This window comes from Lissotriton helveticus, chromosome 9 (assembly GCF_964261635.1).
Source record: "Lissotriton helveticus chromosome 9, aLisHel1.1, whole genome shotgun sequence".
NCBI classification, from domain to species: domain Eukaryota; kingdom Metazoa; phylum Chordata; class Amphibia; order Caudata; family Salamandridae; genus Lissotriton; species Lissotriton helveticus.
In genome coordinates this window covers 1,072,581,623-1,072,597,001 of record NC_136070.1, presented here as the reverse complement: position 1 = coordinate 1,072,597,001, position 15,379 = coordinate 1,072,581,623, and the positions used below count along the sequence as shown (strand labels likewise).

At 45.5% G+C, this 15,379-nt stretch overlaps 1 protein-coding gene across 1 annotated transcript in view; it reads left to right on the top strand.

Annotated features, from left to right (window-relative positions):
• Positions 1–10,862, top strand: part of NUP210 (nucleoporin 210) — a 524,741-nt gene extending 513,879 nt beyond the window's left edge. Inside the window, exon 40 of the mRNA XM_078661451.1 lies at positions 8,125–10,862. Within this exon, the coding sequence (XP_078517577.1) occupies positions 8,125–8,213 (89 nt within the window). The 3' untranslated portion in view covers positions 8,214–10,862. The remainder of the gene's footprint in view (positions 1–8,124) is intronic.
• Positions 10,863–15,379: the final 4,517 nt, after the last annotated feature.

Below are 15,379 nucleotides of genomic sequence, written 5' to 3'. Positions count from 1 at the left end.
TGGCGTACCCCGCACGAGCCGGTGCAAGAAGGCTCAGCCAACGGGGACGCCGTAGTAAACAATAATGGAACAGACTTGGCGCACCCTGCACGAGCCGGTGCAAGAAGGCTCAGCCAACAGGGGCGCCTAAGGAGTGGATGATAAGCTTGGCGTTCCCCCACGAGCCGGTGCAAGAAGGCTCAGCCAACGGGGACGCCGGATCAGATAACAACCCACACAATTTGAAAACACCTTGTTGTTTTCACAAGGCTTGATGGCTCAAAACGTGCACAGTAATCTTTCCCCGCACTTGCTTGCAAAACTTAATTGCGTGCAGGAACACGGACTTGCCCGCCAGGAAGGAAACTAGACCTTCCCTAACGAGCCGCAATGAAACAAGACTCTTTAGTCGAAACGCTAAGGAATGCGTGACAGCACAGGAATACGAAGACACAAGAAAACAGGAACTCAGAATAACGCAGCTCACCACACCAGGTCCGGAGTCAAAATATCCGACGTGCAGCGTTGTCTGAGTCCTGCTTTTATACTCCGCCCAACTCGCTAAGCCTTCTGGGACTTGTAGTTTTGGCACCCAGGATCGTCTTTAAGGGCGCTCTATCAGGGTGCATTTGGGCGCTTAACAGTACATCCCCCTTCACCGAGAGCGACCCACAGGACCAGGACGCAAAGGAAAAAGTCTATGGTACTCTGCCACCAGTCGTGGAGCATGAACCCCCGACGCCGGCTCCCAGGAGTTTTCCTCAGGCCCATATCCCTTCCAGGAAACCAAATAACTCAGGCCTCTGCCCCGTCGCCTGGAATCCAGGATACCTTCCACCATGTATCAGCCATCAGGCGAGGCAACAGGAGGAGGTGGCTGACGCCGTGGAGACAAAGAGGGTTTCAATAGCGACACGTGAAACACCGGATGCACCCGCAAATGCCTAGGCAATCCGAGTCTCATAGCCACAGGATTGACTCTCTGCAATATGGGAAATGGGCCGATGTATTTCGGGTTGAAGACACTGTACTTTCTGAATCTGACGTTCCGCGTGGACAACCATACCAGATCCCCCACTTGATACAGAGGACCCTTTCTTCTGCGCTTATCTGCTGTACCCTTGTAAGCCGCCTTAGAAGCCTGTAGACTGGCTTGCGCTTTCACCAACGTGTCCTTGATGTGAGATACCCTTCCGGCCGCCTCAGGCACCGTCTGTTCCCCATGAGGATGGAGAAATGGCAAGAAACGTGGATGGCGTCCATAAGTACAATAAAAGGGGGAGACCCGAGTGGCACAATGAGTGGAATTGTTATAGGCCACCTCCGCTAGCCACAAATATTTCACCCAGTTGTCTTTTCCCTGGTCCACATAGCATCTCAGAAACTGTTTCAGCGTTTGATTGAGACGCTCTGTCTGCCCGTCCGTTTGGGGATGAAAGCTGGTGGATAGGGCTGTTTCGATGTGTAAACATGAACACCACGCCTTCCAAAAACGTGCTGTAAATTGAGAGCCCCTGTCAGAGACTATAACAGACGGATGACCATGCAGGCGAACAACGTTTTCCATCAATAATCCAGCCAATTGACTAGCTGAAGGGACTTGTGGACATGCAACGAAATGTCCCATCTTGGTCAGATAGTCTATAACCACCAGCACTGCCGTGCACCCTTGATCCTTCGGTAGCCCCACCACAAAATCCAAAGAAATGCGTTCCCATGGAACAGATGGAGTGGGTAACTGTTGAAGAAGCCCAGCCGGGCGTCTATGATCTGTCTTTGCTGTTGCACACACCGCACATTGGGAAACCCATCCTTTAACGTCAGTTCTCAAGGAGGGCCACCAACACCTCCTCAGGAGCTGATCGATGGTTTTGTCCACCCCCATGTGACCTGCACTAGGTGACTCATGACACCATTTGTACACCTGTTTACGAAGAGGCAACGTGGGAACCAACAACCGTCCGTTGTTTACTGGATATCCGTCCTTCATCAGCCATTCAGGATGCAGGCGCATCCACTCTCTCCAGAACACGGTCTTGATACCCAAACGGATTCCGTGCAAGAATGCGTCTGGTTGAATAACACATATCCTGTTCGCTGGATCAATGATGGCCTTTTCCCCCACTGTTTCTGGTGTTTTCAGCGATGACTGTCTGGTTAGGGCATCAGCCTTCTTATTCTCTACCCCAGGACGGAAAGTGATAGTAAAATGAAAACCCGAAAAGAACAACATCCACCGAAGTTGTCTCGGTGTGAGGAGCCTAGCTGCTGTCATATACTGTAGATTCCTGTGATCAGTGTATGCAGTCACCATGTGTTTTGCTCCCATCAAAAAATGCCTCCATTCGGTAAATGCTGTTTTTATCGCTAACAGTTCTTTTTCGGCGATGCAGTAGTTGGATTCGGCCCCATTCAGTTTCTTCGACATATACGCAACAGGATGCATCTGCCCTGTTGACACATGTCTTTGCGAGAGAATGGCCCCTATGGCAACATCGGATGCGTCCGCCTCAACGATATAGGGTTTCTCTGGGTCTGGATGCGCCAACACTGGCGCGGACACGAAAGCCTCCTTCAACATCTGGAAAGCCTCATCTGCCTCCCGTGTCCAACTGAACATCTGATTCTTCCTCAACAAACGTGTAATGGGAGCCACCACCAATGAAAACTGCTTGATGAATCGCCTATAAAAATTAGCGAAACCAAGAAAGCACTGAATGTCCCTGATGTTTTGGGGCACAGGCCACTCCTTGACAGCTCGGATCTTTCGCTCTGCCATCTCTTGTCCCTGGGGGCTGAGCATCACCCCCAGAAATTCGACTGTGGTGACATGGAAGTCGCATTTGCTCAATTTACAATAGAGGCTATGTTGTCTTAGTCTTCTTAGAACCTCCTTGACATGTTGGATATGCGACTCCACCGACTCTGAATAGATCAAAATGTCATCAATATAGACGACTACGTAACGGTCCAGTATCTCTCGTAACACATCGTTCAAAAAATACTGGAACGCAGCCGGGGCGTTGCATAGCCCAAACGGCATAACCAGATATTCATAGAGGCCGTACCTGGTTTTAAAGGCCGTCTTCCACTCATCCCCCTTCCTCATTCTCACTAGATGGTATGCACCCTTTAAATCCAGCTTGGTGTAAATGATGGCAGTCTTTACTTGTTCCAATAATACGTGGATGAGAGGAAGGGGGTAGCGGTTCTTTACCGTGACAGCGTTCAAGGCTCTAAAGTCCACACACGCCCTCAATTCTCCATTAGCTTTAGGTATGAAGAAAAGAGGGGATGCCGCGGGTGATTTGGAAGGCCTGATGAACCCTAACCCAACCAATTTATCCAAATATACCCTTAGATGAGCGTTCTCAGGCTCTGTCAATGCATACAAACGTCCACTAGGCACGACTGCACCAGGGACTAAATCGATTTGGCAGTCATATTGTCGATGAGGAGGGAGCACCTCAGCTTGCACCTCATCGAATACCCCGGAAAACTCATGATACTCATCAGGCAACCTCACTTCCTTTTCGGCTTCTGTAGCTACATGCACACTGCTAGCTAAGGAGAGGGATGGACTGGGAAGGTGGTCATAACAATGTTCTTTGCAATATGGGGAGTTCATGGTCACGATACCTTCTTCCCAGTTTATTTCAGGGTTGTGCAGCCTCAACCAAGGTATCCCGATAATCAGACCATAATGAGGTGCCTGGATTAAACTGAACGTAACCCTTTCTTGGTGACTGCCAAATATCATGTCTGTCTCTTCTGTGTGATAACTAATGGGGCCTACGTCCAATTTCCTACCATCAACTGCGTATACCTCTTCAGGGACAGACCTAGAAACGAGGGGTATACCCAGTCTTCTAGCCTCTGTAGTATCCATGAACATGCCTGTGGCCCCTGAATCAACCATGGCCTGTACCTCCACCCATTCTGACTGTACAAATAACTTGATCTGTATAAACAGATGGTTCTTTCCCACAAAACCGTTCAAAAGGGAAGGGATGACTGACCGACTCCAAGGAACCCCTTCATTACCCTCAGAGCCCTCTAGTTTTCCGTCGGTTTATCCCCCACTACGGATGCCCCCTTATTGAAACGGTATTTAGCCACCTTAGGCTTCACAGGGCATTCTCGCACGAAGTGCCCCTTCTTTCCACAATACAGGCAGAGCCCATTCTTTCTTCTCTGTTCTTTCTCTATCTGGGTTAACGCGGCTCTTACCGCCCCTATGTCCATTGGCTCAGCTCCTGAGACAGGAGCGTTATCAACAGTCTTGGACGAAACAAAAGTAGGGATGGTTCTGGTCTTCTCCTTATGATCCCCCTTGCGAGCCCTCATTCTATGATCTAAGCGCATTGCAAGATTTATCAAATCCTCACACGTAGCAGGTTGAGGGTCGATTTGGGCAATAACGTCCTTCATTTCTTCGCTTAATCCCTGATGAAACATAGAAGCTTGCTTAGCCTCTGGCCACTTGGTTTCTGTGACTAACCTCCGAAAAGAGTTCAGATACGTTAATAAGTCCTGAGAGCCCTGTCTCAGAAGCAGCAACTCTCTATCTGCAGTATACGTATCTGCCCGTCTGTCAAAAACCTTGACAAACTCATCCCTGAATGCTTCCCAATCATGAATGATGGGATCATTTCTCTGGATCAAAGGAACTGCCCACTGAGCAGCATCACCGGCTAAATAGGACACTAAGAAAGCCACCTTGGCCTGATTGGTGGGAAAGGACCTTGGTTTGCAAGAAAAGTGTAAAGTGACTTGGGTCAGGAATACCTGTATGGAACCCGCATCGCCCTTGAATCTTTCGGGATTAGCCAAAGGTATGATGGCTGGCATTTCCACCACCACTGAACTGGGCTGAGTCGTTCCTGACGCTCCTGCACTAAAAGGGTTTCTTTGGAGAGTATCCGGCCTAGTGCGTAACTCAGCTGTCTCCTGTTTAGACGAATGCAATTCTTCTTGTACTAACACCAAGGCTGCTAATACGTCATCCAACGTGGCCATTATTCCCAAAAACTCCCTGATCGGGAGGACGTGTAACCTTGGGTCGGATATTCTGTTATCCTCCAAGTCCTCGGAATCAGCAGGCTGATGAGACAAGGCCACCTCCTGATCTAACCCAGAAGGCTATTATAGCCTGGGTCCAGGAAGGATCAAGCAAGGGCAGAATGATAAAATAATAAACAGGAAGGAAAGGAAGGGAACAGCAGGGAGGGAGAACTGTAACGACAAAAAGAGAAAAGAATAAATGTCTCGGTTCTGGATTGGGGTCTAGATACTACAATGCTTAGTAAGACTTTGTATCCTATACCTGTAACAAAACTAAAGCTAGGCCCTGAAGATACGTCTCTTCCCCCACTATATGATTCTGGGTATAGGTCTGAAGCGTATGTGTGTTCCACCTGTAATGAAACAGCATATAAAGGCTTAGAGTGGAACCAACTTTCCAGACAATAATGTAAGTAATTGGTTAAGTACATACCATGCTTAGATTGATGGTAGCCCTGAACGTGATTCCCAATAGTGGATCGAGTTTATACTGAAACAGTATTCATGAAGAAGCAAAACAATAGAACGGGTTACGTCACCCTTAAATGAATAACGATAGTACCTGAATTGGTCTTCAGATCTGTCTTCCGAAGAAATGGCACCCCCTGCACGAGCCGGTGCAAGAAGGCTCAGCCAACAGGGGCGCTTGAAAGAGAAGATGACCAGCTTGGCGTTCCCCGCACGAGCCGGTGCAAGAAGGCTCAGCCAACGGGGACGCCGTAGTAAACAATAATGGAACAGACTTGGCGCACCCTGCACGAGCCGGTGCAAGAAGGCTCAGCCAACAGGGGCGCCTAAGGAGTGGATGATAAGCTTGGCGTTCCCCGCACGAGCCGGTGCAAGAAGGCTCAGCCAACGGGGACGCCGGATCAGATAACAACCCACACAATTTGAAAACACCTTGTTGTTTTCACAAGGCTTGATGGCTCAAAACGTGCACAGTAATCTTTCCCCGCACTTGCTTGCAAAACTTAATTGCGTGCAGGAACACGGACTTGCCCGCCAGGAAGGAAACTAGACCTTCCCTAACGAGCCGCAATGAAACAAGACTCTTTAGTCGAAACGCTAAGGAATGCGTGACAGCACAGGAATACGAAGACACAAGAAAACAGGAACTCAGAATAACGCAGCTCACCACACCAGGTCCGGAGTCAAAATATCCGACGTGCAGCGTTGTCTGAGTCCTGCTTTTATACTCCGCCCAACTCGCTAAGCCTTCTGGGACTTGTAGTTTTGGCACCCAGGATCGTCTTTAAGGGCGCTCTATCAGGGTGCATTTGGGCGCTTAACAGAAGTTGAGGTGCACATTAAAATGTCAGAAGTATGCCACTATGGTTTTAGTTCCTGCATTACTTCCTCCTTGCTTCTCTCGGGGTATGGTAAGGAGGGAGGACTTCAGTGCCGTTTTCCCCCATGTAAGTGGGAGTCTCAAAGAAATAGGTGCTTGTGTATAAGAGTTTTTATTTGGAATTGCTGCGATTATGCCATGCATTTAGCCCTAGTAGGGGGAGGTAACTTCTTGATTTAAAATTGTTAAGGAAACACAGGAGGTGCCAGAGCACATAAGTTTCCAGAGAAGTGATGCCCTGTATTCCATTTAGGGGAGATCTTGTAAAATATCACACCAGATAAAGCAGTTATCGAACTAACAGTTTGGTGTCTTTCCACCAAGCCTTATTCAGAGTGCCTGTTTGCCTGAATGGAATAACAATTTAGACTAATCCAGAAAGTAAGAGGGAATACCTGGAATTAGAGAAATGGATTCGCCACCTCAAGTCGTATGAATGGGGAGCAAACTATTCTGCACATAGACATTTTGAAAGAGAAAGGCCTCAACACCTTGTGGAGAGTGTTCTATAGACTTGCAGTTGGTATTGTGGGGCATTAGAAAAGAAGTGCATCACCAACCTCAGATCTTCCTCTGCTGCAATGAATGTAAATTGATCTGCTGATCTTAAACTTCATTTGAAGCTACAAATTGCGTTGTGAGCAAGGCACAAGATCTTGGTAGCTGCAAAAAAGCCAAGCAAAGTCTGTGGTATGAAGGGGTTATAATCTTGAGACTTGAGTCTGATGCTTTCCAAGTGCTGAGTATCAGAGCAGTAGCAAAATCAGCACTGTAGATGTAAGAGTGGAGGTGGAACAGTTAGACAATTATGTGAGGGTTTTGTGTTGAGGGATTGAAATGTTGAGACAGTCTGTTTTTTTTTCAGTCTCTGAAAGCATAAATACGGTGTATGTTAAAGGTGTGCAAAATTGCATAACTTTTCCCACCGAAAATACGAGGCATGTCAAGAGAATTACTTGAACTTGAGCATACTTCATAAAAAAGGCACATTCGTGTAAATCAAGTGAAATTTGAAAGCGTACTCGCATTCAAAGATAATTTGAGATACTGACAAAGAGACTGTTTTACAGAGATGGGAATTTGCAGGACATTTTCTGACGGAACTTGTCTTCTGAAAGTTCTTTTCTGCTCGAACCAGTCCTTTGCAGAAAAAGTTTCGAGCTGGTGACATTGGTGACACTTTAGTGTTTTTTGTGGAATACAAAATTGAGAAAATTACGCATACTTTACAGAACGTTTCGCACAAGGCTAATGTTTGTTTGTATAGAAATATAAGCGACACTAGATTATATACTATGGTTTAGGAAATAAAAGTTGTTAAATGTGAAATGTAAACAGACTCAACAAGAAAACAACCTGACCTATGCGATATCTCTGTGCTTGAATAAATATTTTTACTGGAAGACTTTTTTTGGGATTGGTGAAAGACACTATAATTGGTGTAGAAAAATCGATTTCAATTACAACAAATGTTAATCTAAGAGGTTGTATTTGTATAGCGCTAATCACCGACAGGTCTCTAAGCGCTATTGGAGTCTATTGGAGGCTATGTACAGTTGGATCAAGACAATGTTTGAATATCCATGGATGGTTTTGACTTCAGAATAATTTGAAAATGAACATTTTATTTTTAACAATGCTTATAACATTTGTACTGTGCTTTTATGGCTGTGTCTTACTGTCGGAATTAAGTATTATCTTAGCTAATTAAATGTTACTTTTTGCAATTCTAGGTTTTTCGCATTCACCATCAGCTAATTACTTCCACCCCGTATCCGGAAGTCCAAAAAGCACTTCTTCGTCCAAACTGTGGACTCGATAATATACATCTCATCATCTAGGATACTCTGAACTCCTTAAGAAAAAGGGCAGGCACTTTGGCAAAAAGTTAGTGCCTCTTGAATTACAAGTCGACTGCTTGTGAAGTACTTGCAAAGGTGTAATATCCGGTATGCTGTTTTGGGGGCTCATTTTGAAGTCCTGCAGATATATTTTTAAATGCAAAGTTCTCTATTTTGTACGTGATTTATTATTCTTTCGTGATGTTCAAATATTTTGATGCACTGCTGCCAAAGAATTCTGACCTCTTGATAGGCTTTTGCCATGCTTTCCTTTTAGCTGCATCCCACTCATGGAAGCAAGTATGTTTAGCCTTTTTTCCTTGTTATGGAAATTAAGCTGCCTAGTGAAGCCATGTAAGCAGTGGTGCTGCCCACAGCAAATATGAGGAGTCATCGACTTAATCATTCGCCTCATGAAATTAACTTTGATTTTCAGTTAAGCCTTTTAGAGACTTGGCATTTTGCGACATTTAAAATAGATGTGTCAATGGTACATAGGGTGATGGGGCAACATAAAATTCTACGACCAGAAATACACATCCACCCGCTTTTGGTACCACTGGTGTGTACGCTGCATGGAGTATGTGTTAGCCACTGACACTTCCCTGCAACTTACTGATCATGCACTGTTTTTTCACATTGTGCTGTGTAATTTAATACATCTTTTTTAGTTGTTTTCTTTGAGTGTTACACTGTGATGCTCTCCTAGCAACTCCCTCTAACATATTTTGTCTGTAGTGAGGCGGTATTCCAGTGGACCAATATCTGTATAGACTTGCCATAAAAGTTCATAAATATAGCAACATATCAAAATGCTCTTCCAATGAGATTTTGTCAAGTGGAAAATGTTTCATATTTGCTCTCTGCAACATCTCTATCCACCCCCCCCCCCCCGCATGCAACATCCTCATCGATATTGATGGAGCATGATGCACCACAGATAAGCTCTCAATAGCAACCAGTAGTTCAAGTCCCCAGTTTGGAGCATTGCATCACCTGCCTTTCATAGCACCAGAGGCTCCATTGTTCAGGTGCACCATTGCTAATTAGTGGGGACAAGGTTTTAGGTTAGTAGTACTGTGAACGTTCGTCCCACTTGCATCATAGACTTTGTTTGCCATTATCTGCTTTCTTTTTACTATTGCTATAAGTTAGCTTCGTTCTGGTGGTGGTACGCAGTGAAATGTTGGGGCCACAATATCATGCTGTTGCTTGCCCAATGCACTTACGCCTGCACATTTGCATCTCAACAGTATGCATTAACAGACTAATTCGGCAGACATTGTGACTTGCCTTTACAAATGCATCATAGTTATTTTGCTTGATAGCAATCCGACAACACAAAAATACCACCTTTGCTAGTGACATTCTCGGACTGTTGAACATATATTGTAATTTTCTGCCTAAATGTCTACAGGCAGGAAAAACAAACAGACTGAAAAGACTGTTAGCACAAAATCAAATTTCGTTTAGACCATCTGCAGACCAAAACGGAAACTATTTTTCCTCACCGTATAATTATTAGGATTGGCGACCAATTAGTTTTGATTTGGGCAGTAATTAACAAATGTGAAGGATATTTCCAGTAGCAGCTTTAGACGTTGCCTTTGTTAACAAAAAAACAATCTCAGGAATTCACTGTACTGAAAAGTTTTCTTTTTTATGTATCAGCCTTGTAATGTGATTAAGATGAAAAATAGCCAGTAAGATTATTGGGAACCATGCAGCAACTGTGAATTATTATTTTGTGTAAAAAAAAAAAAATGCTGTTACGCCTTCTGTGGTACAAATCTAGTCAATTTTTTTGTTGAGCTTGCTAGAAAGTTTTATTGAGAATGTACAAGTTTTTGTAACTTTTGTGTGCATTTTTGTGTTCTTCATTTAGTGTAAACATTTGTGCAAATGGGCTGAATGCTGTATTGACGTTTTTTTCTTTTATTTGGAGTCGTGACTTGAACGTTCATTTTATAATAGGAATATTATTTATGTTATTACACTGTGCCCAAGGGATACTGCATTTTATTTGTTTTAAAATTCATAAAATCGGACCTGGGTAAAATTTGAGCCTTTTTATAACCACTGTTTAACTAACTGGTCATTGGATTGTGATTTCCCTTTTATAAGGTATTTTCCGCCCATCGGTACAGCTCTGTTTCTCCTGTACAGACATAGAAGCTACAAGTTATTTTTTTGCATAATTTCTTGCATATTTGTAAAAAAGCTTAATTTTACTTGTGTAACAACAATTGACTGTCTTTAGCAAATACACCTTGTTGCATCTCACTAAATACATCGCACTGTGATTGGTCTAATTGTGTAGTGAAGCAATAGCGCTAATTGGTGAATGCAAATAAAAAAAATTTTTAACATGACCAATAATTTTTCAGGCCTTAGTTGTAGCAAATTTGAAGGACTGTGATCATCGTACTTCACAATATGGTGAAAGCACATAAAAAAAGTTGGCATTTACTGTTAAAGATGCAATGTTTCAGACTAGTTCTCCCTTCCTTTCTTCAATGTGTTTTCTTTTGATTGAGGTGCTTGATGAATGTGCCTTCATGCCGGGTTAGGTGAAATTTGGCAAAAATGTATGTAAATATAATAAAGTGTAAAAATATCATTTTACAGAATTTGAATGTGGTATTGTGTTCATTGATGGGGAAAACAGTTCTTGACTATGAGACCACTGCTTGTTCTGTGACATGGGGAGTACATATTATATGTAGGTATCTCTGACAAAACTGTTCGCTTTCCACTAGACCACCCAATAGCCAGCTCATTAAAATGAGCTCTCACATTCAGAAGTAAGCAGTGGCACTTACCAGGATGGGCCACCAGATATTTCTGGCCAAGCTTATTCCATGTTGTCCTGTGTCACGTATTTTTCTTCAGTATATTGTTTATTCAACTCTTTGATTGGCTAAAGTGTTTCTGGAGCTACATGTGATGACTACCTGTGCTATTATTGTCTTACAATCAGCTCTATTATTGATCTTGACCAGTGCCGGACAGGCCGTAGCAGGCACCGGGCATTTCCCTGATGGGACGGAGTGGTGGGGTCCGGTTTTGTCACTGGGGTCCGGTTTTGCAGCAGGGCTGCAATATTGCCCCCCTGTAACACAAGCAGGAGCTTCTTGCTAGCACCCCTCCCCCACTCCCATGGGCCGTCTGCCAGGGCTGGTTGCTGTTCCCAGTCTGGCCCTGATCATGACAAACTAGCCCAAAACATTTTGAGCCCACACCGCTGTTTAATCAGAGAATCACCTCTCATGCTACACCACCAAACCCACTCCTCCTTTACGTTTGATGTATTTCATGTATGTATTTGATGCAACATCAAGGGTCGCGTTCACTTTAGAAGGGCAGTCAGCGGACCTCAGTTAAACAGTTAAGTGGGCCGCAAACAGTGGGGTGGTTAGTACATTTTTGTGCGACTCACCTTCTTGGATGAACATGAGGCGGACAATTTATTGAATGTAAACTAAAGCGTGGTGTGGTACCACTCTGTCATTTACATACAACATATTTTCCATTGATACGGCCCCTAAATTTGCTCACACACATGATACTGTGTGGAAATCGTGATTCAGTAAATATTTATCATTTGTTCATCACCAAGTATAGTGTCTTTAATTGTTTTCATCCTATTAAAATACTTTTTTCATCACACTTCAGAATAACAAACATAGTGCTTAATGTTTTGCTTTCTAACTGCTGAATGTGTTTTACAGGCATTTACATTCTGTTATGTCATACTAGATATCTGCTTGCATCCCACAGTTTGGGAAACACACTAAACCTCCTCTGATTTAATATATGCCAAGTCCCTGACTCTCATCCAGGCACTGATGAATCCCTAATGTTCCAGCCAGACCATTTTTGTTCTGAGATTAATGGTTTTAACACCCAGGATTTCTTGTTTACTTCCATCTAACTGAAGACACTTTGCAAACATCCAGCGATCTATCCCACCCAAACAAGTCATCTTCATTTAGCCACAGCGTGAGCTTTGTCTCATTGCAATAGGTACAACATCTAATGTGTAATAACCCATTAATGTAGGCTAGTGGATGGAAATATTCACCACAAGAAGTACTGTTAAATCCAACTTTGTGTTTGGAGCCAGCAGAGCAATGGAGAATATTATGGGCATTTGGGCTGTGGTTCTAGCTGACACCCTGGCAGTATTAGTGATTGAAGGCAGTGTGATGGGTAACTGGCACTAATAACTTTGGTTGATTAACTATAGAATTGAAGACTGAATCAGTTTATTATGTTACATCAATTATGCAGATGGCATGCAATTGATTTTTGCCAAAGACAACTCGTCGTAATCATCTTTTCAAAATACGATCTTAATTATCTGTGAATGGATGAATAATAATCAACACAAACTGAATTCTGATAAGACTGAAATTGTCATTACTGGAAGCAAGTATAACTTGTGGAATTCCTCATTTTGGCCTGCCAAAATGGGCTCCCCTCCTAAGCCCAAGAAGTCAGTTAAGCGCCTCAGAGTTCTGATTGATGCAAATTTGTCTATGAAACCCCAATTAGGGGCTGTAATCTCCTCTTGCTTCTTACAACTTTGCTAAATCAAAAATATTGGTAAACTTCTCTCCTTTGAGGTTCTTACCCAGGTTATCATTTCATTGGTCATCTCAAGGTTAGACTATGCTAACTCCCTTTACTTGAGCCTTCCCAAGGGCTTGAATTGCAGACTCCAATTAGTACAAAATCAGGCAGGCGGGCTTTTGCACCAAGAATTGCTTAATCACACCCCTCAAGAGGAAATTACACTGGCTTCCATTAGAACAGTGTCCCTTCTTTGAGGCCGGCTGCATTCTTTTTTAATCACCACAGAATTGCAGTCCTACTTTCAATTCAGCTTGCGTTCAAAAATATATTCCCACCGTAATTTCAGATCTGTGCACTCAAACTTTCTCAACATTCCCTCATTTTCAAAAAAAGACACTTGGAGGTTCCAGGTGCTCAGTACTCGCCCCTCACATTTTTAAAAGCCTCCCCCCTGATATCAGGTTTACCCCCTGCTATTCTGAATTCAGGAAACTCCTGAAGACCTGGCTTTTCAGACTAGCATATGATTAGACATTATGGGCGTGGACCAGTGTGCCATGATGGCAGACATGTTCATCTAGGGCTCTGACCAACTGTTCGACTATCGGCATCCATCCGTACCGGTGGGGCCCCAAAGCAAGAATGGGAAATGAGATCCCACCATTGGCTTCCCGGACAGCCACCAGGCGTCTGGTACAGGAGAGAAGGAGGGGGCTCTGCAATGAAAAGGCACCCAATAGGCTTGTGACTGCGCCAAACATGGCGGCGCCCAGCATCTGGTGACGACCCGAAGAGGGAAAGGATAGCAAGCCGAGACGCTTGATTGTACTAACTCCACCCTAGTGACGGAACCCGCTGCCCACGAATGAGGACGGCCATGTGCCAAGCGGAAGCGGGCACTGCTGACCCCACAGTGGAGCCGAGCTGTCCGCTGCCAGCAACAGAAAGGAGAGCGCCACACCATCAGCGACAGAGAAGCCCGGCAGACGCGGGGGACTGGAGCAGTGGAGCCTGCGTGGAAGCCCCTGCCAGGAGCCCACACAAAACACTGCCGAGGGTGGGCCCTGAGACGGCAAGGACGCGGCCTGGAGGCTCGGGGCTTTGCACCGAGCGGAGCGCAGCAGCAGACGGGAAGCGCCCGACCCCCGCAGCAACGGGAAGACTGCGTGAGACTGAAGGTGAACCACTTACCCCCAGCCTACATTCCAGGCCTTTGCGGCAGGCCTTGAGGCGCAGGGAGGGAACCAGGGCCACAGGGAGCTGTTACAGTGGGAAGAGACGGCACAAAGATTCCACTAGGAGGGAAGGAGACCACTCACCCCCAGGGGAGACCACAGTTTACGGCACAACCTGAATAGAGGCGGTAGCAGGGAGAAGAGACACAATACGAGGTGTGGCCCCCCTCACATCCCTAAAACACAACAGAAGGTGCCAAATGGGACAAGGAAACGCAGCAAGTAGGCATCAGACTGCACCCAGCAGTAACGGGGCCAACAGGGGACCCCCCGAATAAGGTACTATGGGTACTCACTAAAGCCAGGAGCAGCGCACCCGGGACAGACAGGCACCCGGTTGATAAAGCCAGAAGAAACCAGCCCACACATAGCAGTTGCAAAAACATAGAATCGCTCAAAAGCATTCACATAGGACAGAGACCTCCACTTAGAGCCGGGGCCACTCCCTCCCACAAAAAATACTCTGCATCAGCAGTGCCCACGCACATCTTAAAAGCAGCAATAAAGGCCCCAGAAACTTACTTGCAGACCTCCTAAGACGCCAACTGATAGAGCATCACCAGTTCCAGAACCAGAGTGCTAACCCAGGGAAGAATGCAGATAGCTGGTCAGACAAGTCATGGGGCGGCTGTGATCCAACACAGGGACACTGACACCAGTTTCAACACAGCCCACCTCCTCAGTGGCTAACGACCGTACCTTGGAAAAAGGACCAGCCACTGCACCGTCGATATCCGACAAGCAAGATAAGGTACTGGCCGCAATAGAGCACTCAAGGGTCTCAATGGAGGACCAATCTGGGCTGCTAGCCACTGACCTTAACCTCCTTAGGGACGACCACCGCAAGCTGACCGACAAGGTTTCAGATGGGGAGAAGGCCATCTCCACCCTCAGCCCCTAGCCAAGATATAGCAAGAAACCCTCGGGGACCTCCAAACCAGGGTCTCGTTCCTAGAGGTAAGAGCAGACTATCTGGAAGGCTGCTCCTGGAGGAGCAATATCAGAGTAGTGAATTTGCCAGAGGGGGGAAGGACCCGACCCAGTTGGATATGTGGAGGCATGGCCTAAACATTTACACCGGCTTCCGAGCTCACACCATTCTTCTCTGGGGAGAGAGCACTCACCATTCCAACGCAGCGGCCACCACTAGGATCGCCACCCTTGCTGCTAAAACTCCTCCACTTCTGGGATAGAGATGCAGTGTTACGGGCAACCAGACAAAAAGGGCCCATCTACGTAGAGGACAAGCATGTGATGCTCTTCCCAGACTACTCTGGGGCGGTGCAACGATAACGATAATGATCCTCCATCCTAGAGATAAAGTACTTGCTCCA